The sequence below is a fragment of the Sebastes fasciatus genome, chromosome 6 (assembly GCF_043250625.1).
Source record: "Sebastes fasciatus isolate fSebFas1 chromosome 6, fSebFas1.pri, whole genome shotgun sequence".
NCBI classification, from domain to species: Eukaryota; Metazoa; Chordata; class Actinopteri; order Perciformes; family Sebastidae; genus Sebastes; species Sebastes fasciatus.
In genome coordinates this window covers 5317967-5342022 of record NC_133800.1, presented here as the reverse complement: position 1 = coordinate 5342022, position 24056 = coordinate 5317967, and the positions used below count along the sequence as shown (strand labels likewise).

The following is a 24056-nucleotide window of genomic DNA, read 5'->3' as shown; positions in this document are numbered from 1 at the left end:
ACATTTAGAAATATAAGATACTGTTTATACTGGCTGAATACTTGATAGGTATTAATTACTGAGAGATGTGCATTCATTATTGCCCTGCAGTATGCCCAGCTAATCAACATTTTAAATTCAATATTTAATCAATACACACAACACCGGCAGAACTGATTGCCTTTTTATCACAAAATAAGCTGCTTAAAGAATGTTTCGTTTACCAAACACTCACTGTGTCCAGTAAATTGTAACTAGAGCTGTCAATCTATTAAAATATTTAATCGAGATTAATCGCATGATTGTTCATAATTAATCGCTAATTAATCACACATTTTTTATCTGTTCAAAATGTACCTTAAAGGGAGATTTGTCAAGTATTTAATACTCTTATCAACATGGGAGTGGGCAAATATGCTGATTTATACAAATGTATGTACATATTTGTTATTGGAAATCAATTAACAACACAAAACAATGACAATTATTGTCCATAAACCCTCACAGGTACTGCATTTAGCATAAAACAATATGCTCAAATCATAACATGGCAAACTGCAGCCCAACAGGCAACAACATCTGTCAGTGTGTCAGTGTGCTGACTTGACTACGACTTGCCCCAAACTGCATGTGATTATCATAAAGTGGGCATGTCTGTAAAGAGGAGACTCGTGGGTACCCATAGAACCCATTTTCATTCACATATCTTGAGGTCAGAGGTCAAGGAACCCCTTTGAAAATGGCCATGCCAGTTCTTCCTCGCCAAAATTTAGAGCAATATTTAACCTCCTTGCCGACAAGCTAGAATGACATGGTTGGTACCGATGGATTCATTAGGTTTTCTTGTTTCATGAAGTATCTTCACTCTGGCTTTAAAACTGAGGCCGCTGCAACCTTAGGCTACTTTTACACATAGGTGCATAGTAGCATATGCACAATTATACACTCAACACTGGCAGAACTGTTTGCCTTTTTAATCACAAAACAAGCTGCCCAAAGAATGCTGAGTTTACCAAACACTCACTGTGTGGAGTAAGCTGTTTCCTTGTGTGCTTTTATCATCAGTCTTATATATTACAGGTCAAACAAATCGTATTGCAGACAGTGAACCAAACACTAACTATACATTTATATTCATGTAAACCATCCCAGAAGTGTGGATACATACCATGAAGACATTATACATGTAATAATTATAGCGTGACCTTGAATGTAATTTGCATCCTGATCTTTTATATTAGTATTCATGGAGGGTAATGAAATGTGTCTCTAATGGCCCGTGCTTGTCTACCACAACACTAGTCTAACAAGCCTCAGCCCACACACACACACCGCCGCCCACCACACATCAACATTAACAGGCCTTCAGAAGTGGAGGGCATTGTTATAGGGGGGGTTATAGCCTCTGAGGATGCTGCTTATAGTAATAGAGCTGTCGTTCCTCTAATGCCCCGGCTCTCCACGACGACCCGGTAACTAACAGATATTAAGGCTGATATTTTCAAGAGGTGTCTTATATAACCACGGTGTTAAACCATTCCAAACTGAAGTGCGTCTACTCTGCACCCCACTTTTAATTTAAGATCAAGAGCACTTTTCAAAGGCTCGTCCTTGTGCGGTGAAGTATTGATCATACGGAGCGTCACTCTAACTAGCATTAATATACAGAGTTCACTCACAGACCAAATAGCTGCATTTCCTCTCACACACACATGAGATTAGCTGTCTTTGAAGTGAGGCCCCCACCCGCATGTAATTAATACCGGTGGCTCAGAGGTAGCTAATGAAAGGAAATGTGCACTCATCTGGCTATGAATTAAAAACTAGACCCTGGAGCCACCCAGGAGACTCCACATCTTTGAATAAAGAGATTGATTCGCGTGCTAGCACACCGAGCCGCCACTGTTTGGGGGTTAGACGGGGTTTGTGACTTTAATTGCTGTATTATTTCTTCATTTATTTCCACCTCCTTGTGCCCCCCCACCTCCTCAGCCAATCAGCTCGCGAAACCAAGGCGGCGTCCCACGTGCTGCAGACGGTCTGGAGTTATAAGGAGCTGAGGAACGCTTTGACCAAGGACGGCTGGAACAAAAGCCACTTCCAGGTACGGAGCTGTGACTAATGCCTACCATAAACTAGGAGGCTTTGAAAAAACTTTAAAAAAACTAAAGTCTGACAACGTCTTACATCTAAAGACAATGTCTCTAAAGTCACAAAGATTTTAGTCACAGACTATAAGATTTCGCAAAGACTGGGGATCTTGCACAAGCCCACAGGAAGAGCGCCGGTCATTGATGCCAATGTTCGTAGTGGCCAAACGGCGGTACTACAACTTCCGTGTCCGTCACGTGATGCCATTGGGCCCCAAAAGACTTTTTCCCACAGACTTACATTGGGAAAGAGTCGTCTATAACTCAGCAGATCATTTTTTTTTTGGTAAATCAACTTCCCAGTATGAACACTTGAATAGCCCTCAATTAAATCATTAGGTCTTAAAAGTTGTAAAATGCACTAATAGCCAAATCCAGAGTTATTACCTTCCTTCGTTCATGTGAATGAGACCCGTGACCGAGCCACGTGACCGAGCGGACGCTACTGCGCCTGCTCTATGGGCCCAATGGATGCGGAAGATCGCTGAAAGATCCGTGTACTTTTCCACTCGGAAGTCGAGCCATTTTGGCATCACGCGCCACTGAGCAACTTTCATAGGAACAAACAGGGCCCCGCCTCCAACACTGTATCCAGTTCTCTTAATACATCCATGATCTTGCAGGGTCACTATTTACAAGACTACAACTAGATTCCTTTTGAGATGATGTCACATCCTGCTCCTGGTGGAATTGCTGCAGCCTTTGAAATCCCCCGGAGAGTATGCTACAGCTAGCTGTAGCATACTCTCATACTCACCCACTGTCCCGAATGGGGCTACTTGCAAGCTAATGTTAGCTACTGGAATGTTTGCTATTAACTTGTGGTTAGCTAGCTAGCTATAGCATATAGCATACTCACCGCTCTATCGTGGTACAAATGGGAGGACATGTCAAAGAGGCACTCTTGGTAACTCCACAACTCCACCAGTTTCTCCATGTTTACTTTGTACCCTGTTTGCTGCTTCCTGTTTGGTGCTGGTAGGAGCTCTCCTATTGGTTGTTGACAATGTGCGCGTCGTTGAGTTTACGATAACATTAAACACATTTGATTTTATCGGAACGTCAAGACGAGAAAATCTAAAACGATGAAGATGACAGGAGCGCGCCGCAACTCTAGCAAAACTCTTGTGATTTTATTCTAAAAATATGTCTGCGACAGTGAAATTGCTTGAAAAGTCGTTTGGTATATGGCTGGCATTAAATGTTTAAATACAGCATATGTATGAACCAAGGTATTAAAGATATATTATGCGTAAACCTGCCTTCTTCGTCTTCTCTCAGCCCACAGCTACAGCCACCCCGAAAGCAACCAAGAATGGCAAGCCAGGCTACGACGACACCACCCTACCCCTGATGGAGAAGAACCAAGGTCAGTTGGTCAGAGTGTGTGTGTTTGTGATTGTTGCTGTTTTCACCTGTTTAGAGGACCAAGTGGGTGGGATGAGGCAGAGAAGATCTCAGGGTTCTTCAGCAAAATGACAATTATATGTCACTAAATCCTGAGAAAAGGCCAAAACCAAAACTGGTTTAGTCCGTCTAGCAATACTTTGCAACTTCCCTATCCCGAGCCCATCGGTTCCTAGGGCTGTCAATCGATTCAAATGTTTAATCGCGATTAATCGCATGACTGTCCATAGTTACGCGTGATTAATTGTATGCAATTCACGCTGAGCGGTGGAGAAATAACATAAAGATAACTGAGGGAGATCGCTGGGCAGCAGTTGCAATGCAAAGTGAGAAGAGAGCAAATTAAACTCACGATTGTCCGTAGTTGTTAAAGAAAAATTAAAGACACATTTTTCCTGTTCAAAATGTACCTTAAAGAGATATTTGATAAGTATTTAATCCTCTTATCATGAAAGTGGGCAAATATGCTTGCTTTATACAAATGTATGTATATATTTTAGGGCTGTCAAAGATAACGCGATAACGCAAATTTGTTTTAATGGCACTAATTTCTTTAACGCATTAAGCAATCAAGCTCCTGGAGGTTGTACCGGGCTTTAGAGCTAGAGTGAAGATACGGATATCTTATGAAACTAGAAAATTTAAGGAATCCATTGGTACCAACCATGTCATACTAGCTCATTGGGACATTGGGTAGGAGGCTAAATAACGCTCCAAACTTGTGCTAATTTGGGCGAGGAAAAACAAGGAAAAACTGGCATGACCCTTAACCTCTGACCTCAAGATATTTAACTTTAAGAAATACAACTTTATTTAGCCTCCTTCGCGACATGCAAGTATGACATGTTTGGTACCAATGAATACTTTAGGTTTTTTCTAGTTTCTACTGATGCCAGTAGCCTCTAGCGAAAACTGAGCCCGCTACAACCTCCGAAAGACAGAATAGCGGCCGGGTCCGCTGGCAGGCCGTCGATTTTAAAGAGATTAATAAAAAAATCAATACAGTGTTTTGGATAATCGATAAAGTATCGTAAAACATAATATTGCAATACTCATGTGTTTCAATATTTTCTTACATCCCTAGTCCTGACATGGAGTATCCCACCCGTGTAGTTCTCAAAGCAGGTTTAAACAAAATACTAACAGTAACTTGACAACAGTGTGACTGTGTGTGTCCACTTTGCTGAGGACATGTCTCTTTTTTTTCCTCATGGCTATATTGAAGCGCTGTGCTTGCCACATTACTACTCTCATCCTCTGCGTGGTGAAGCCGTGGTGTGTTGCAGTGATCCCATTCACAGGGGTCAAAGATAAAGCACATGAGATGTGAGCTGGAGCTTTGAGCAGCTAACTGCTGCTGTTGAACCAAAACCCTTCAACCCTCAAAAAGTTAGTTCCAAACGGAGTATAAAGAACTGTGCTTGTTTTAGAAGCTCAACTCTTTTTGTATTTTTGTCGTGGGTTTTAAATTGACGTAATAGGGTCGGAAGATAATGGAAATATCCTCCCCCTTATGTAAGTGTGAATAGCTGTATCCACAATCAGCAAACTGGGTTAGAGGTTTTCTATAACAGCAGCAGTATATGTGGGGGAGGGTGGGGGACTTGTGCAGAACATTGGCCCAACAACAAACATCTCTTTGACAGAGGAGTCAATAGCGTCGCAGCAGTTTAATGTCCGGATTTTTGGCCTTGTGCCCCCCCCCCCCCTCTTTTTTTTCCTTTGCATCCATACATGCACATGAAACGCGCCCACTCTCAGTTTGCATTATTCAATCACTGGCCGAGAATCATTACCCTGAAAAGCAGCAGCGTTTTGGCTCAATGACTCAGTTTGTGTGTACAAATGGCATATGAATGCTTTTCAGGCACCAGGAAATGTGGCAGTGGTGATATGATACCTATGGACGAGCTGGGTCCAGGTAAGAGCCAGACTGCATGATCGTCCTCAGCCAAAGGAGAGCTAGCTGTCCTCTAATCCTCCTCCAGTGTCCAACAGTGCGCTCCATTCGACAGCTCTTCCACTAGTTCTTTAACCGTTGCCAAGATGATATTTTTAATCTGAAAATTGAAACCACCGAACGCTCTGATCTCGCTGTGACGACTTCAGAAGTGACACTCTTTGATGCTGTGTGCAAGGACCCCTCTCTTGATAAGATGTTTGTACAAAGCTGGGCCTTCATTAGACACTCAACCCCGAAAGATGTGGGTGGTTCTCCCACTTCAATAAAAACACTCTTAATATCTCGTAGGGCAGAGCTGCAACTCTGATCAACTTTGTCTTTCTTTTCTCGCCTCTCAAGGATTGTGTGACTCTTGGAGGTTGATTGATAGATAGAATAAGAGTTTTTGAAGTCACTTTTTAGAGGTACTTGTTTTTTTTTCCACCCTCTCAACCAAAGACACCCTCTCAGGGTACATCATGTTGGTTTTCCTACAAGCCTCTGGGACCATATTTAGCCTCTAAGAACTCCCCCTGGGAATTGTGCTGAAATTTAATGTAGGACTAAAAATACTCCTACTACAAAGTCGTGAATTTAAATTAGATTATTATACCACCGCGACAACATAGTTGGGGGTATTATATAGCGCTCCGTGTGTCTGTCCTTCCATCCATCCGTTCGCATGTCACACTTTCGTTTCCGGAGCAGAACTCGGAAACTATTTAACTTAGGAATTTCAAATTTGGTATGATGGTTGGCCTAGTTGTGCCTTTTGGGGGTTACAAGTCCACGGTGCCCAAATTTTTTTTTTAACATTTTGGCCAAAAACTGTTTTTTTTCGACGTCAATTTCGTTTCCGGAGTAGAACTCGTTCCATTAGTTCCAAAAGGGCGAAACCTTTGGCCCTACTTTAGTAGGGGTCAAGCAGTGAGTGGGGGTATGTGAGCCATGCTCACTTTTGCCTTGTTATTACCTTGTTAGACAAAACGGATGTGAACAGAACGCACCCATCCTTTGTATAACCTCCCCTTCTCTAGACTCCTGTCACCCCTGTGCAGTAACAGGTGAATCTGCTCCCACTACTACCTGGTTCCTCTCAGAATTGACGGGCTTGAAATTTTGAACAGTATGAAACTTTGAACAAGGAGAAGGACTCCCAGGAGAGAATGTGATGTAGCTCTTTTACAACATTCAGAGCTGTTCAGTAGAATTTATGATGGCGTGTCATAGTTTTCTGACAGTTGTGGATGAAATATTAAACGGGGGTAAAATTGGAAATGCAGAAAATAGCTACATGTTTATGTGTATGGTAGGTGAGTTAATAAGTAAGTTATCTGTGTAAAAATGTGAATGAATTAATGAATCAATAACCCCATGATTTGAATGTATGCACTTCACGCTGAGCGGTGTCAGCACACTGACACACTGACAGCTGTTGTTGCCTGTTGGGTTGCAGTTTGCCATGTCATGATTTGAGCATATTTTTTATGCTAAATAATATATACATATATTTGCATAATAAGCATATTTGCCCACTCCCATGTTGATACGAGTATTAAATACTTGACAAATCTCCCTTTAAGGTACATTTGAACAGATAAAGTGTGTGATTAATCGATTGACAGTTCTATTTGAAACACTTGTGTTGTGGTAAATAACACTAGTGCCAGAAAGTTTGGACAAGCACAAGCTAATAATGTGCTGTCTAGTCTACTTGTCTGTGTCCAACAACTTTCAGGCACTCTCGTAAGTGTTCCGGTGCTGAGAAAAGCTCTCAGTCCGTCACCCCGCACAGGTTACACCAACACTATAAATGATCTGTCAGCGAGGATGGAGAGGAATTAACTGACCCGTTGTTCTCTGACCTCATTAGATGGCTACTCCACCATTGACCAGAGGGACAAAGACTGCAAATACAAGACAGTGGACGGCTCAGTGGACCAGACAGAACGGGAGCCGTTAAAGGTACAGACAGAGCTCTTCTACTCCCGGGGCGGGAGGGCGGGGACAGAGGATGAAATAATGATGTCTCATTGAAATGTCCTCTCCCTCTGTATCCCTTTCTATCCCTCTCTCCTCATATTTTCTGTGGTGGTCCTCATTAAAGGCTCTTAATCCTATCGATTCTTTAAAGAGGCTGGAAGTTGTCGCTCTCTGTTGATGTCGCCCGACACAGCTCAGCGCCGCGGACAGCCTCAGATCTGCGAGCCGCCAGTTAATTGAGTGTAAGCTTTTGGCGTCTGCAAAGTAATTAATCTGAGACTGATTAAAAGAACCACCAACAAGCGCTCCTCGCGGGGACGACCCCTTGCTTCGGCAATGAACAGACGGCCGCATTATCAAGTGGTCGTCTGCTGATTATACAGCCGCATCACACTGCAGCCAAAGTTTGTTTCTTGTCGAGCTGATTGGCCGTCCGGCCTCAAAGAGGAGTCACAGGATAATGGCCTCAGAGGATGTCTGACATGTGGCGGACGACTCTCAAGTACCTTTTGTAGTTTATTTTTGATCTACTTTAGTGCTAGATGAAAAGAATTTTCCCTGTGGGATCATAAAATGGATGCAATAAAGAGTCCATTAAAGCCAGTTTAACTGTAAGTCTCTGTAGGTGTATAGTCATATATCTAATCCTCCGTGCAGGTTAAAACTAACTCTTAAAAAGCTTTCCGAGGCATTGTCTGAGTGGAAATTATGTCTGGAGCAGAGTTAATAGTCCAGTAAATAATCTGTGGGGTTTGGCTTTTTACCTGGTAGTTATTCACGCTTTATTAGAAATCGGGTATAGTTTATGATATTAAAATAGGAGTGTAACAACTTTGATTTAAACTCGTATACAGAAAATTCGAGACGAATCTGATTGAAGCCGCCGAGGGGGGGTGTTCCTGTAGAGCATCAGACCGGCACATACGGGTACTTCGCAAAAAGTCAAGGCCACCTGTATGACGTATGTTTGGATTGTAATTCTGATAAGTTTGTATGCATTCATCTCTTGTTATACAAACATGTGTTTTTTAAACATGTCTAATAATTATTATAACCTGAGCGTTCGTGATACCTTAATAAATGAAGGTTGATCGCCGTCATGTCCCTTCAGTCTTCCCCCGTCCAACACAGTGGCCGGATATTGTTTATCCAGACATCTCTACATATCTGATTGAATCACGTTAGGCTAAGCCACGTTAGCCTGCTAATAGCCAACTGTTTGATCTATAGGCTGAGATTTAGTTGGAGACGTCAGTCTGATGCTGCTATAACGTTAATGTATGACTGTATTACTACAGCAGCCTCCCACTCAAGCTAACGTTAGCTAGCCATGCTAGTCACTGTCACCAGCATCATTTAGCCATTTACCACACTGACAGTGAATATTAACGTATCATATGAGCCTCAGATCTCAGTGTGAAAGCCTCGATTAACCCGCCACACAACAGCTTTTCATCATTTTCTCTCCTGTGATGGCGAGTTTCCTCGGAAATGACGCCATGTTGGTCTGGTCAATAGCTTGTAGCCATAAAGTCCCTCTATTAGATCGTTTTTTAGGACATGGCAGGGCAATAAAACAGAGATCTGCGTTTTTGGATTTATTGTTAGATTTATTTAGCAACTCTTCAGCATAGCGTTTTTACTATTACCTATTTAAAGTGGAAGTTTGGAGACATGTTTCAACTTCTTCTCTTTACGCTGTTAACCGTCTATGAGTTTTCCCCCCAAAAGGGGGCTTGGTCACGCAAGCCTACTCTGGATGGCGTATTGCCGGTCTGATGTATGACAGGAACACTCCACAGATTTTTTTCAGTGTTGTGTTGATGTTTTACTTTAACTGATTTTTCTGCATTGACATCATGTCAGTGGAGCTGCTAATGCTGAGTAAAAAATTCAAATGGAGTCAAAACAAGTGCAGATTTGAAGCACAAAAATAGCAGCTATTGGCAGCTTCAGTACTCAACACTGACCTCAGGCTTCAACAATTCACTTTGGTTGACAGTGGACACCTACTGTACATCATATTTAGGTTAACTACTAAACCAGTTAGAGCTGAAGTTCTACTGCTGGAAACTTTAACCAGCTGAGAAGCCACAGACGGGAGTAATCCCAGCAAACAGTGGTGTTTGTCTCGGTGTACAGGCCTTCTAGCGGTACTGAAAAGCTGTCTTTTTAAGTCTTGCCGTCTGTACTGTACTTCCCGGAGGTGTTCCGCCCGCTTTGAATGCAACTTGGCTGTTGAAACTGCTCTCTCCCCCTCTTTCATTTGCATGTTTTGGTTCGCTGTTTTGAAATCACTCTGACTTCTTTCCAAGCTATCCTGAAGGCAGGGGACTAACACTGGCTTCTCTGATCCTGAATGCATGTGTGTGTGTGTGTGTGTGTGTGTGTGTGTGTATGTGTATTTGTGAAATGTATTGACCTCTTTTTGTTTTGCTGTGTTTTTCTTGTTTTTGTAACCCCGTCCTCCTGTGGCCACAGAATGACACAAATAGGAAACACTATATCAGGAGTAACAGGCCTGCGGTCAGTCTGGTGGACGCTTGTGATGTTAAGCCCCAGCCTGTTGACTCCTGGGTCTAAATGCATGCATGGTAGGTCTGACAAAAAATCAAAGCACAACAAAAATAACAACCTTCACCTTTTGGGGTTGGATTGTAGCATCCTTCTTTCATTCCCTGTTTGTTCACCGTTTCCGCCTGTGTTCCTCTCAACCTCACACTGTCTCATGTAGACCTGCTGTCACCCTGCACCCAGAGCAGTCAGCTGCTGAAGTCACCTTGTTCTCTCCGTGGAAATTTACACGATTCACTTGCAGTTCAATTGACAAAAAATCTTAATTAAATAAAAGTAAAACAAAAACAGACCAAACTAAACAAAGGAAGGGAAAAAAGGGGAAAATTTCATTTTCATTTGGTGTTTCTACTGCTGCCATGACTTTCTATTACAGTTTAATTTATATTACTTAAAACATCTTCACAAAACATGATCCATTGATGATAATATATTATTACTCAGTTACCTTAACTATTCTGTTACTGTAATGCCTATTTCTCACCTCAAATGTTTTCAGGAACATCTTGTAGTGTACTGTTTAGCTGTAAAATGAGAACGTTTTCTCCGGCTGGTGGACGGTGCTTGGTATTACCTCAACTTGATCTCAACATGGAGGCCGGGTCACAAACTTTCTCATTTTACAGCTAAACAGTACACTACAAGATGATTCTGATAACATTTTATGAGAGAAATAGGCATTACAGTAACAGAATATTGGTTCATATTTGATCAGCGCTGTCTAGTTTGACCGTTTGATCGGAGTTTGCGAGTGATTGACAGCTGCTCAAAGACTGCCAGGCTCCAGCTCGGCTCTGATTGGTTGTTTTCCTCCGGTCTGTGAAATCTTGCAGATGCCATTAGGAGCACCGGAGGACACGGAGGAACATTATTTTTGCTTTTATTCATGCTCTACTGTCAGGATATAGTGACCGTTTTTAAAAAATAACCTGCCTACTCCAGCTTTAATGCATCCTATACTGTAGTTATTTTACTACTGGAACATCCAAATTTTGCCACACAAGGTGATCAACAAGTTATTGTAAAAAAACAACCTGTGTAATACCCGCAGAAAGTAGACAAGGCTTTGGTCTCTGTTTACAATTCAGCAACACCTCTCTGATTGAAAGCTTCAATCACTGAAATTGGTGGCAAATGATGAAGGAGAATCATTCTTCTGCACTTCAGAAGGATCATCCAGGACTCGGGGACTCAGTTATCCCTTAATGAACAGTAGTAGGGAGAAAGAAAACACACATACACACACACATACATAATCTCTTCTGGGCTACATTTGATTCGAAGATAACTTAAGATAAATAATTCATGTAAATTGATGATGGAACACATATAATGTGCGCCACACACACAGATTCACACATTATAAACTCACACATAATATGTCCAGGGCAGAGATGTAATGAAGGGTGAGCTCATATCAATTCAGTTTACATGCATTATAAAGTCTGAAGTAGATTTGAATATTTTGTGTTAACATTCACGGTAGAAATGATTGAGAAGTGTGTGTCATATGTGACTTAAGGCTGGCCCACACTAAAAGATTTTTCAAAACCACACATAACGCCATGTTTCGTTAAATTGATCAGTTTTGTTCCTATAATGTGTGGAGAGCAACGATTTGGCCAAAACAGCACACACTAACAGATTCCATTCATGAATAACAAAAGTCCCGACTAAAAAAAATCACTTAACATCCGAGTTAACACTTGACTATGACTTGCCCCAAACTGCATGTGATTATCATAAAGTGGGCATGTCTGTAAAGGGGAGACTCGTGGGTACCCAGAGAACCCATTTACATTCACATATCTTGAGGTCAGAGGTCAAGCGACCCCTTTGAAAATGGCCATGCCTGTTTGACATGACATGGTTGGTACCAGTGGATTCCTTCATATGATACTAGTATCTTCACTCTAGCTTTAAGACTGAGCCCGCTACAACCTAAAAATCGCAGGTAATGCATTAATGCGTTAAAGAAATTAGCGGCGTTAAAACAAATTTGCGTTAACGCGTTATTATCGCGTTAACTTTGACAGCCTTCATTTTTTTTCATGTTCATTCATCTCAACTGTGAGGCAACAGTTTGTTACACAAGTCACAAGGAAAGAAATCTAAATCAGTAATGCCCTTCAACCTGCACTTGTTTTATTTACGGTGCGTTAGTGACTTAACTTAACTTAGTTTGCCTTAACGGTGTTTGACTGAATTCCCAAACTGACCCACTATTTAATGTCGCACTTAAATGACTTTTGCAAAGCTGCAAGCTGATCTGGGTGAGCTTCAGTCGTTGTCATTACTCTATCAGCAGCATGTATCTCCTCTCTCCGCCTTCCTCCTCACCTCTTCTCGTCAGAACTCTCTGTCTTCCTCATCGTCATCTTCTTATCTCTTTGTCAGTGGCCATCCGTTCAGTGCTTTCATCTCCATCCATTGCATATTGCATTATCAAAGGAAATACTTCACAGAGATTCTTTATAGATACAGAGGTATGATTTGTGGTATTCATTGTCATTTTATCACTATGGTAGAAAAAAACAAACATATTAAAGGTAATAAGAATGAACCATCAGGTAAGTCATTTCCACTTCACTGAGCACATGCAGGATTTCATCTAGCACATGAAACATCTGTTTTGCTGTCTCTTGCCTCCATTTGCCATTTGGACCAACATGATTGAAGCATTTGTTGACAGTGATGTCATTTGTCAAATACTGTGATAATGCCAACTGATTTCGTCTTGCTGGAGCACAACTGGAGAGTTTCACTCTAAATTCACATCCATTGATGGCAAAATGTGGTTCCTTCCTGCTCTAAAAAAGTATGAAATGTTGAAGGAAGAGGCTGGTGATAGGCACATTTTTTCGTATTGTCAACAAATCCCATGAAAAGACCAAAACCCTTGGTGTAGCCAAAGCCTGATATATCTTATTCCTCTGTTCCACAGAGGTCCACGAGCACGCCAATTTTTTGTTAAGCCAACATATTCTCACTCCCAACTCGTCAAATACCGCTGCTTGGCAAGTACCCCTCGGCATCGGAGACCGACGCACGGGGTACCCCTGTTACGTTACTTTTGCACGGTCCAGGGACGGAGCGTCAATATACGCTTGTTACATGCATAGTGTCCTTTCAAAATAAACTTCCGATTTCACATGAAGTTAGGTTTAGGCAACAGAAGATGTAAAAAACACTTTTAACATACCTCACACCACAGGAATATCTGGAAAGATCATCTTTAGAACCATCCAAAAATCAGGCTTTTCTGACGATCATCGGGAGGGGGGAATCGGGGCAAAAATTAGCTTGATTCTCGTGTAGTGTGAACCCGGCATAACTCATTGTTGGTTTTGGTCTTTAAATGGAGTTTGTTGACAGTAAGAAAAGCAATTACTAATGGCAGCTTATCCTTTAAATTGCTGTATAGTATTTACGTTATTTGTCACGATGGATGTAATTTTTTGCAGTGTAGCATTTTGGACTGAAACTCTCCATTAATTGTGATTTCAAACCATATGAGTGGTTCTTCTAATAGTTTTCTCTCTTGTCCACGTGCTCCAGGCTTAAAGTAACAACACCCAGCTAGAGGAGGATCTCTCATATCATCACTGCCATTTCACATGGAGCTCATCTTTGGAGTTGGACTTTGTACAGAAAAGAGAATTTAAAAAGAAAAAAATAATGATCGCAACAGCAACTACCCAGCAGCAGCCAGCATTCTCATGCTTTTCAGAAAAAGAAAAAAAAAAGAATAAAAAGTGACTACTCCTACTACTTTCTCATATCTACATTCCCACTGGACATCATGTGAATTTTACAGTGTTGACTCTTGTTGAGCTCTACCAGTGACAAGAAACGGACAGAGGCCGGTGCTGATGAAGGAACGAACGTATGAAGGGCGAACAAAGTGAGGTGAAGGAAGTGAATGGAAAAGGAACGTGCGTCGGAAGGAAACCTGCGGGAGAAGAAATGTGAAATGTTTTCATTTCAGTTTTTCACATCTGGAAGAAGTTCATGCCTCAATTTTGTTGGTTTTGGAGAATTTTACTTTCAGTTTGTTGTCAGGCTTTGGTGTTTTGATGTGAACAGGTATGGGACTGGTGTGTTTGAAGGCAACGGAATGTTTGTTTTCAGATTGGCGGGATGGACAAGAGAAAGGAAAGACCGACCCTGAGAAGAGCTGTAGCATAGTGGCTAAACATGTACACCCAGCAGTCTGCTCTCATAGACTTACAATCCATTTGGTTCACTGTGTTTATTTTTTTTAAAAAGTGCACTGAGATGCTTTGAAATCAAAAGTGGTTAACATTTATAAAGTGAGGAGTCTGCAAGTTGTGGTCTGGAGAAAAGGAAAGTGACAGTGTGTAGATGGAAACAAACTGTTTCTGTTTCATCGCGGTCAACACGTTGACCCTCACTCACGAAGCCGTGGTTACTCGCGTAACCACTCAGGTTGTGTAGCGACGCAGTTTCATGAGTTTCCTGGCTGGTTGCTCTTTGTCAATGATGTGTATTAAAGAGGATATAAGGCATTTTGTTTATAAATGATTTGTGTTTTTTGAAAAGAGAGGCGGGAAGATTGTTCTCTTGTTGAAAGGATAGATCTAAAAGCATTTTTTTTTTATTTTTGTTGGGTTTTATATAAATGTATATTAGGGTCAAAAGGAAAAAAAATGGAAAAATGAAGGAGAGAAAAAAAGAAAAAAATTATCGACTTCTTAGTTGTATATTAATATCACATTGTTTGGAAAGCACATCTCATTTGATAAAGGCTCACCATGTTTGTAAACGAGAAATAACCACGTAACTTAAATGTGTGTCAAATATTGTCGAGTTACGCCGGCGATCACCTATTTATATTTTGTATTTGTCAAAAAAAAAAGTTTATCTGCAGTGTTCTTTCTAAAGGCGATGAAGTACACGTTGTCTGACAGAACCAGACACTCTTTAGGGGTCAAAGGTCAGACTAACGGAACAGACAAGAGACGGCAGTGTTAATAAAAAGTTCCTTAACTTTTCATCCCGATGCATTCAGACCAAGTTAACCCCGAACCCTCCTTCACTGGTGCATCTTAAAGAGAAATATTCAGTCGTGAGCATGAAGAAAAACTGTACAGATGTTTATATTCTATTCTTTCCAAGTGCCAGTTTTTTGTGGTGTCATTTGGATATTAACTAATTCATTCATGTGCAAGGAGAGCGTGCGGGAGGGGGAAAGCGGATCTGGATGTTCGAGGCGAAATAAAAGAGTTGCATCACACTGTACAAAAACAAAACATCAAGTATGGTCATATAGTATATATTTTTACAACGTTTTACGGTTGGCAGTTGAGATGAAGAAAAGCAGAGAGGTACAGAATCATATTGCCATTTTTCTCTTGGCTCGGTGAGGCTGAACACTAAACCGATGTGTGCAGTCTCCTTTAGTCTGTCAGTGAGACAGAAAGAGAAACCCAAGTTGGTATCACTCACGCGTCATCAAGGCGAATGGCATGTGCCTGCATTGAAGTCTGATTTTTCTTTGTGGCGTATGTGACTTTATAAAGCTTGCATATTTTACACAGTGTTTACAAAGATGTATGTTGTGGTAAAAATCAATAAACTACAAAAAAAAACTTACTGTATAAATTTTAATTTCAGAGGTTAAAAAACAAAGTTATAATACCCAGCATCCCTTTCGTGTGTCCTCAGAAATGTGTGCTTTCATTTGGACAATACTGAACCCTTGCAGCAAAGACCCATATGACTGTCTTTTCCTGACTGCACTTCGCAGCACCACAACCAAAGGATCTGGAGTTGTATTCACATGCATTCGTAAAAAAGGGGGGTTTTGGTTTTGTGGATGTACGTTGTACATTTTACAAAATAAAGAGCCAAGTAACTGTGCTGTAAAAGAAATGCAGGACACGGACACACATCGAATCAAACGAACCTACCTGTGTAGATATAACTGATTCAAGACCGTCAAAATAAAGTAACTGTACTACTCTGTAGCAGATGTGTTTGTACCTATCATGTGCCTTAACCTTTTCCATGGTAGATAAAGATAAGTGTGTTTTATATAACTTTATTCCTCCCTTTCAACTGTCATCTCTTCATTCTTTCTGTTCACCTTTTGCCCCCTTCGCCTCCTGTGTCACCCTCCCTCCCTTTTTCCTCCACTCAACTCACTCATTCATTCATCCTACACCCCCCCACCCCCCCCCACCCCAAGTAGTATAGACTGTTGGTGGGTTTCTGCCTTGTATTACATTGTATTATAAACTTTTAAAAAGATAGTCATTCAAATAATGGTTTTGATTTTCCTAGAGGAGTAAAGTTGTTAATGCTTTCGTAGCGAGCAGAAGCGATTCCACAGTGACAGAATGTATTATGTTAATTTTACTAATACCCAGAGGCAAATATTACGCTTGTTAAACATAACGGAAAAATACTGGTTTGTAGAGTATCAATTTGGTGTGTTTTCAATAAATCATGCCTGGAAAGAAGGTGATGCTCGACTCTGTGTCTTATTTTCTATCACGTTATTATTTTCCAAGGTCTAAAGGCCCAGACACATCGACCCAATATCAAAGAACTAGCGGCGATGAAGGCCGACTGTTGAGTCGCCTCACGTCACCTGTGTCTTGGCCAAAAAGTTGTACACGCACACACCGCAAAGACTACAGCCAACAGTTCTGCTCTGATTGGTTGTTTTCCTCCGGTCTGTGAAATCTTACAGATGCCATTAGGAGCACCAGAGGACACCAGAGGACACAGAGGAACATGATTTTTTTCAGATTACCTGTCTCATGCACTACTGTCAGGATATAGTGACCATTTTATAAAAATAACTTTTTAAAATCATATTTGCTCCATTTCTACCCACTGCAGCTTTAACGTGTGTGTTTGGCTGTTATTTGTCTCTAATGTGAACGCATGTCAGAAAATGATTTGATTTGCAATTTCACTTTGTAAGTCACAGAGGAATGGCTTCAGACAACAGGCAGAAAAGGAGGAAAAAGCAAGGAAGGATACTGCGAAGTGAAGACGGGAGCTATTTATTTACAGACTATAAACCATTCAAATAATGTTTAACAACTACTACAGGGACTGCAGCTGGAAATGAGCCAAAAGACAGAAATGTTTATTAATGTGCACTCACTTACACTCAATTACAGTGGTACATTTAGAACACAAACACAACGTTACACATCTAAACACAAATGCAAGAGATATTGTGCTCCTGTATATTGTTCAGGAATGACCCTTTCAAGTTAGATTTACTAATAAATTATATAAGCTCTAAGGAGCTTATATAATTAAAAGTACTAATACTAAGACTTTTTTTTAATCAAATAAAGTATTTAAATAAAAATACAACCATGTATTTCTTAACCACTTGAATTGTGTTTTTTACATGAATAATGGGACATATACCATGTACATAAATACTTTTCATTAAATCTCAGGATTACCCTATTATATTTATTGACATTTTAATTTTTTTATTCAATATGAACAAATATATTAGTTATGGGAAGATCTTATTGGACAGGCCAATGACACATTTTGAGTGGACTGTGTAGGACCTATTTCTTTTCAGGCAGATCTCTAGGCAGCACACAGCCGGCCGGGGTCCTTTCATAACAACATCATGGCAGCCCTGTGCAGGAGCAGACACCGGTGGAGAAGGACTCACTGTTTACACGTTTTAACAAGAAACCTGACAGGTAACCTTACATGTTGTTCACATGTGTATGTTAGTGTAGAGACGGAGCACGGAGCGGGCTCAGGTTAAAACATGGAGGTTGTTTCTGTCAGCACACAGAGAGGTTACAAACCACTGATGTAACTGTGAGTAACTCACTGGAGGACCTGCTGGTCATCTTGATCCTGTTCATTAGTTAGTAGTGTAACTTCACCTGCTGTCCTCAGACACACACACCAGCTCCATCCTCATGAGACTAGCTTTGATAACGCGTCTCTCGTTTAACTGTACTTGGTTTAATGGCTGTTAAGCTGGTTAATGAGCAGCTTCTAGCTGGAGAAACACACCTGTCACAACACCTTGGTCATGTTCTGTGGTTAAACTTGCATTACTAAATAAGACAGACCTTTATGTAGTTGTGTTGATGAGCTGCTGTTGACATGTTGTCCTACCGGTGTACAAGTTAAACAGCCAGATGTTTGGATGGTGTAGTTAAAGTGCCCATCTCACCAGACTCTGGTAACCTTAAATAACCTTAAATGACCTTAAATAACCTTCCTGCTTGATATATAAAGTTAGACACTAGCTGGCATTAGCTCACTTCATGATGTCTCTCAGCTCAGTCACCAGCGGTGCAGAGTAGTAGCATGACTAAGTACATTTCTTCAGAGCCTACGCATTTAAGGTGGCCTACTGGTACTTGAGTATATACTTCTACTCAACTACATCTCAGAGGCAAATGTTGTACTTATTACTCCACTACATTTATGTGACAGCTGTAGTTAGTTACTTTTCAGATTCTATACAAACTATAATCAATAAATATATGATGATGATATTAGCCTATATCAGTAAGGCTTTATTGGTCCCACCCAGGGGGAATTGTCAAGCTACCCAGTAGTAGGTGAAGTGATATATAAAATACATACAGATAAGTTAAAATGAGATTTATGATGGTGTAGTTTAGTGTGCCCATCTCCCAGACTCTGGTAACGACACAGTAACCTTAAATGCCTTAGATAACCTTCCTTCCTGATCTGTAATGTTAGAAACTAGCTCGCATTAGCTCACTTCATGGCGTTACTCAACTCAGTCACCAGTGGTGGAGAGCAGCCTCACTAAGTACAGTTCTTAAGTAGCCTACACATTCGAGGTGGCCTATTTCTACTTTACTTGAGTATATACTTCTACTCAACTACATCCCAGAGGCAAAAACAGACTACATCTGGTTTTCAAAATAATGTGTTAACAAAGGGAACTGTATATACAAAATATCTTTATGGAAATAAAATGTATTGGATTATATTCACCAGAAATATAAACCATTACATGTCCCTTATAAATTAAAAATACATTTGTGAGGGAAATGTTATTCTAAAAAATAATAAATAATGCCTGACAATGACTGATCATATTTGACTTCAGGACATCTCTGACTACATACATGCTGAAAATTGATACATTTTAACTGTATGAATTTACATATTTTCTAAAGTAAAGGTCCCTAGAAGTGTATGATTTAACTTTTTTTCCATGGTTCTTGTGTTAAAAAAGTTAACAAAATTCGCAATAAATCGTAATATCGAATTATAATACTTAAAAATTGCAATACATATTGAATCGGCACCCAAGTATTGTGATAGTATCGAATTGGGAGATACAGTAGGTGTATCGTCCCAGCCCTAATAGGCATAGTTGCTTTCTAACTTGCTAAAAAGACTCTGTCCCCCTGTTCCAACCGACCCGCTCTCCCCCATTTTGTCTGTGTGTACATACAGTATATGTGAGGTAAATGCAAAACTAATAGGTTCATAATCGTACTATTTACATCAATGCTACTGTTTCTACTATTCATCATCCAATATGCTTGTACAGGGAAGTACGACTATGACCTGGTGGTTGTTGGTGGTGGTTCAGGAGGCCTTGCTTGCTCCAAAGAAGGTGAGATGATCTTTTGAAGTGCCTGTTATTCCTTAATGTTTTGGCATCTATGCTTTGCACAGTGATGTATTTCTAATAATATACTGACAATACATCCATGTTTACAGCCGCTCAGCTGGGACAGAAAGTTGCTGTTCTAGATTATGTGGAGCCATCTGTTAAAGGTAAAATACTTTTTTTCTCAACCTGTTGTTCCAGTTGATTTAAAAAATGACTTTGTTGTTTAAAGATTTAAAGACACCGTCGTTAATTTCTTCTTGAAATGCTTTTCCAAACAGGTACCAAGTGGGGTCTCGGTGGTACATGTGTTAATGTCGGCTGCATTCCTAAGAAGCTCATGCACCAGGCTGCTCTACTTGGCACTGCAGTCAAAGATGCTAAGAAGTATGGCTGGCAGATCTCAGGGCCAATCAGCCATGACTGGTAGGTCAATCCAACGTTTTTCATCTGCTTAAAGGGAAAGTATTCTTAATCAATCACAACAGACTGATGCATGTTTATGAGTGTCTAAACAGCACCATCTGGTGGTGTAGTTGCAGTAGGCCAAAGATGCTACTTAAGGTGGGAAAATATTTTTTTGAATGGCAATGGGGTTGATGCTATTTCTTTGTTTTAAATGATACAGTTTCACTCTGTTCTTGATCACTTCATGTATTACTTGTTGGATGATTTATTCCAAAAAATATAAACATAATTCATAAGGGAATATGAGCTCATGGGCCAGATAGATGAATCCTTAAAAAATGTCCATAGAGAAGCACACATCCAAAGTAACTACTTGTGAACACAGGCACAGTATGAAGCCTTCTTTTTCCCCTGTGTCGGTGTCAGTTTGGTCCGGTCTGTTTAAAGTATAGTAGTTACATCTGGTGTGTTTTCCAGGGAAACCATGGCAGAGGCTGTTCAAAACCACGTCAGGTCCCTGAACTGGGGTCACAGAGTTCAGCTCCAGGACAAGTAAGTGACACCAGCTCTGCTCGCTTTATTCAGACTTATTTATTTCGATGATGATGTTTGTTTTATTTAAATTTAAAGGCAATAATGGAGGCAGAAATTGGCCTTATGGAGTTTCAGTGGACAGTTTTTGTGTCCCATTATAGTATAAATGTAGTAAAAACTGTCATGGCCATTTTCAAAGGGGTCCCTTGACCTCTGACCTCAAGATATGTGAATGAAAATGGGTTCTATGGGTACCCACGAGTCTCCCCTGTACAGACATGCCCACTTTATGATAATCACATGCAGTTTGGGGCAAGTCATAGTCAAGTCAGCACACTGACACACTGACAGCTGTTGTTGCCTGTTGGGCTGCAGTTTGCCATGTTATGATTTGAGCATATTTTTTTCTGCTAAATGCAGTACCTGTGAGGGTTTCTGGACAATACCTGTCATTGTTTTTGTGTTGTTAATTGATTTCCAATAATAAATATATACATGCATTTGCATAAAGCACTATATTTGCCCACTCCCATGTTGATAAGAGTATTAAATATTACATAATACAAATCTCCCTTTAAGGTACATTTTGATTGATTAATCATGATTAACTATGGACAATCATGCCATTAATCACGATTAAATATTTTAACCGATTGACAGCCCTTATATATGTATATACCGTATATGTGTGTATATATGAATATACTGTATGTTCTTTAAAGTTTCGCTCATTTGTATGACATGAAATATTGCTGAAGGCTGTACATTTCTGTTGGCACACAGCTGAAGGATTGATAGTCAGCGACCACATGTTGATTGAGTGGTTGGCTGGAGGGCAAACAGGTGTTGTTAACCTCTGCGTGAATGTGCCCAAGCTCAACCTCAGATGTTTTCATTCCAGTGAGATAATTAGCTTGGACTCAGCATATTAGTAATGCTTCTAATATTATTTCATTTCCTTTTAATTAACAATTAGCCTCGAGAGAGCAGCAGCAGAGAAGCATTGTTAACCACAGTGCAAAGCAGTAATTTCACACAAGTGGATTCATTACAAATATAATCATGAATGAGGACATATATTAAATAAATGGCCCATTTTAGATTGTTAATAATTCAGTTAGATATTCCTGCAAGCAATGAAGTTATATTGATGTTAGTAGTTGTTACTTAACAGTTAGCTCGTGCAAATTTAAGATAGCAGTAAATAAATCTGTGTGTACGAGTAAATTCACAGCAGTTACTGTATGTGATCTGCACTACTACAATAGGTTAATGCACCACCAGGAGCAACCAGCTGATTATTCTCTGTTTTGCAGGAAGGTTAAGTATCTGAACATGAAAGGAAGTCTGGTGGATGAACACACTGTTAAAGGACTAACTAAAGCAGGGAAAGAGGTGGGCTGCTCATCCATTCATTTATTTATACATTTAGCCAGTCCCAAACTGATTTGGATTATTGAGACTACAATCAAAAAAATGTTTAAATTACTTTGTAAAAAATGTTTTATATACTTGTTTCTATGTGCTTGAAGATATGTACGGAAGCCCTGAGAGGCAAGTGGGAGGAAAAAAGATTCTGGTGATCCGTTTTATAAGTCTGATCTAAATTGTTATCTCTCCTGTGTTTGTGCCTTTTAGAACAGGTGAAAAACCACTGCACCACAACCTGAATTCTAAATAGGACTCCCTAACGGCAAATTAAAGGAACTGTGTATATCATTTCTGGGAATCAATCTGCAGAAATGGAATATCCATCCATCCATTATCTCTAACCGCTTATCCTATTCAGGGTCGCGGGGGGGTTGGAGCTGATCCCAGCTGACATTTGGCGAAGGCGGGGTACACCCTGGACAGGTCGCCAGACTATCACAGGGCTGACACATAGAGACAGACAACCATTCACACTCACATTCACACCTACGGGACATTTAGAGTCAACAATTAACCTAAGCTGCATGTCTTTGGACTGTGGGAGGAAGCCGGAGAAAGTCCACGCTAACACAGGGAGAACATGCAAACTCCACACAGAAGGGAGAAATGGAATATAATATTCATAATTATGTGTTAACTAATGTATAATCACCTGAAACTAAGAATCATTGTGTTTTTGTTAGCTTTAGAATGAGCCCTTCATATCTACATAGGCAGCGGGTCTTCTTCACTGAGTCCGCTATTTTGCCCCGCCATGTTTCTACAGTAGCCCATCCAAAGACTGGCTCTGGCAAGATCTTTTCGTGTTTACGTTACCTGAAGGCCACTGTAGTTTTTTTTCGACACGTTTGGATAGGGAGTGGTGAGCAGAGGGGTATTCAGTCAGTTGCAATCTGCAACCTCACCACAAGATGCCTCTAAATCCTACACACTGTCCCTTTTAAAATACATTGCCAAAAGAAAGACATGACAGAAACGTTACATAACTTGCTAACATAAAATATATGTACCTTGTTTCTAGAGTGCATGGAGAAATTAAAACTCACCTGGAAGAAAACATGAATGCTTTTGCTCCAATTTAGAACATGGGGTAGTGGTGCACTTCACCTAACCTGAACCGCCAGACAGTTTGTTACACAGAACCAATCAGAGAAGCCGGTCATTGGAAACTGTGTGGATAAAGGCAGGCACTTTAAAAAAAATACTTGGCAGCGATTGGATGAACCATCTGTCAATTAAACTTGTTGATACTAGTCGGGAAAAGAGCGAAAATATCTTTTCCATTGAGAAAAGCCTTCAGTTGCGTTCTTTGCTGTTCTTTCAATCTGATAGAACTGATGCTGATACAGCATCTATGCTAACCTCTTCAGGAGCCACCATTGTTGTTCAGAACAAACAGTCGCCTCTCTGTGTCGTCTCACACACCTAAGCCACGCCTGTATCTGGCAGTAGCTCCTCACAGGACGCAGATTGGTCCATGCTCTGGCTTGCCGGACACAAATCCCACGATTCTCGCATGATCTCGTGACATTGCGAGAATCCAGCTGCCATGCAAGGTAACGCTTCAGCCTCTTGTGGATGAAATGAGTATTACAGCAACAAACACACAAAAATTATCCTGACAAAAAAAGGTGAAGGTGTTCACCTGTTCTTAAGTCATAAACACAGGAGGGAAAAGAATTTAGATCAGACTTGTAAAATGGATCACCAAAATGTTTTTTCTCACTTGCCTCTCAGGGCTTCCGTAGGTATTATATACACAATGTGTAATGTTTTATTGCAGCCTACTGTATGTTTGCATACAGTTCCCTTAAGTAAATATTTAGAATCATTCCGTGTCTTAATACAAATTCAATTTTGCTGTGACTTTGTATTTTTCTTTTCTCATTAGTACATTGACAAATCAGCATTTAAATAAGTTTTCTGTTTCTTTCTGCTTCTTGTTGAATTATTGAATTGAAGTGCAAAATCTAAAATCTAATCTAATTTCAACACCTCCATACTTACTGAGAGTGCTGTTACT

General features: G+C 40.4%; 2 protein-coding genes across 14 annotated transcripts in view; both read left to right on the top strand.

Moving 5' to 3' along the window:
* The window catches only part of arvcfb (ARVCF delta catenin family member b), a 299063-nt gene extending 284770 nt beyond the window's left edge, over window positions 1-14293 (top strand). For 9 of the 13 annotated variants that reach the window (XM_074637267.1, XM_074637273.1, XM_074637268.1 and 6 more), the window contains 6 exons: window positions 1972-2083; window positions 3411-3498; window positions 5404-5457; window positions 7352-7443; window positions 9943-10055; window positions 13594-14293. In XM_074637267.1, coding sequence (XP_074493368.1) covers window positions 1972-2083; window positions 3411-3498; window positions 5404-5457; window positions 7352-7443; window positions 9943-10044 — 448 coding nt within the window. In that variant the 3' untranslated portion in view covers window positions 10045-10055; window positions 13594-14293. The remainder of the gene's footprint in view (window positions 1-1971; window positions 2084-3410; window positions 3499-5403; window positions 5458-7351; window positions 7444-9942; window positions 10056-13593) is intronic. The other 4 variants (XM_074637272.1, XM_074637278.1, XM_074637275.1 and 1 more) reach the window with 2 other exon arrangements.
* Window positions 14294-17587: 3294 nt separating this feature from the next.
* The window catches only part of txnrd2.2 (thioredoxin reductase 2, tandem duplicate 2), a 34626-nt gene continuing 28157 nt past the window's right edge, over window positions 17588-24056 (top strand). Inside the window, exons 1-6 of the mRNA XM_074637286.1 lie at window positions 17588-17744; window positions 19598-19663; window positions 19771-19827; window positions 19942-20086; window positions 20546-20620; window positions 21919-21997. Coding sequence (XP_074493387.1) covers window positions 17669-17744; window positions 19598-19663; window positions 19771-19827; window positions 19942-20086; window positions 20546-20620; window positions 21919-21997 — 498 coding nt within the window. The 5' untranslated portion in view covers window positions 17588-17668. The remainder of the gene's footprint in view (window positions 17745-19597; window positions 19664-19770; window positions 19828-19941; window positions 20087-20545; window positions 20621-21918; window positions 21998-24056) is intronic.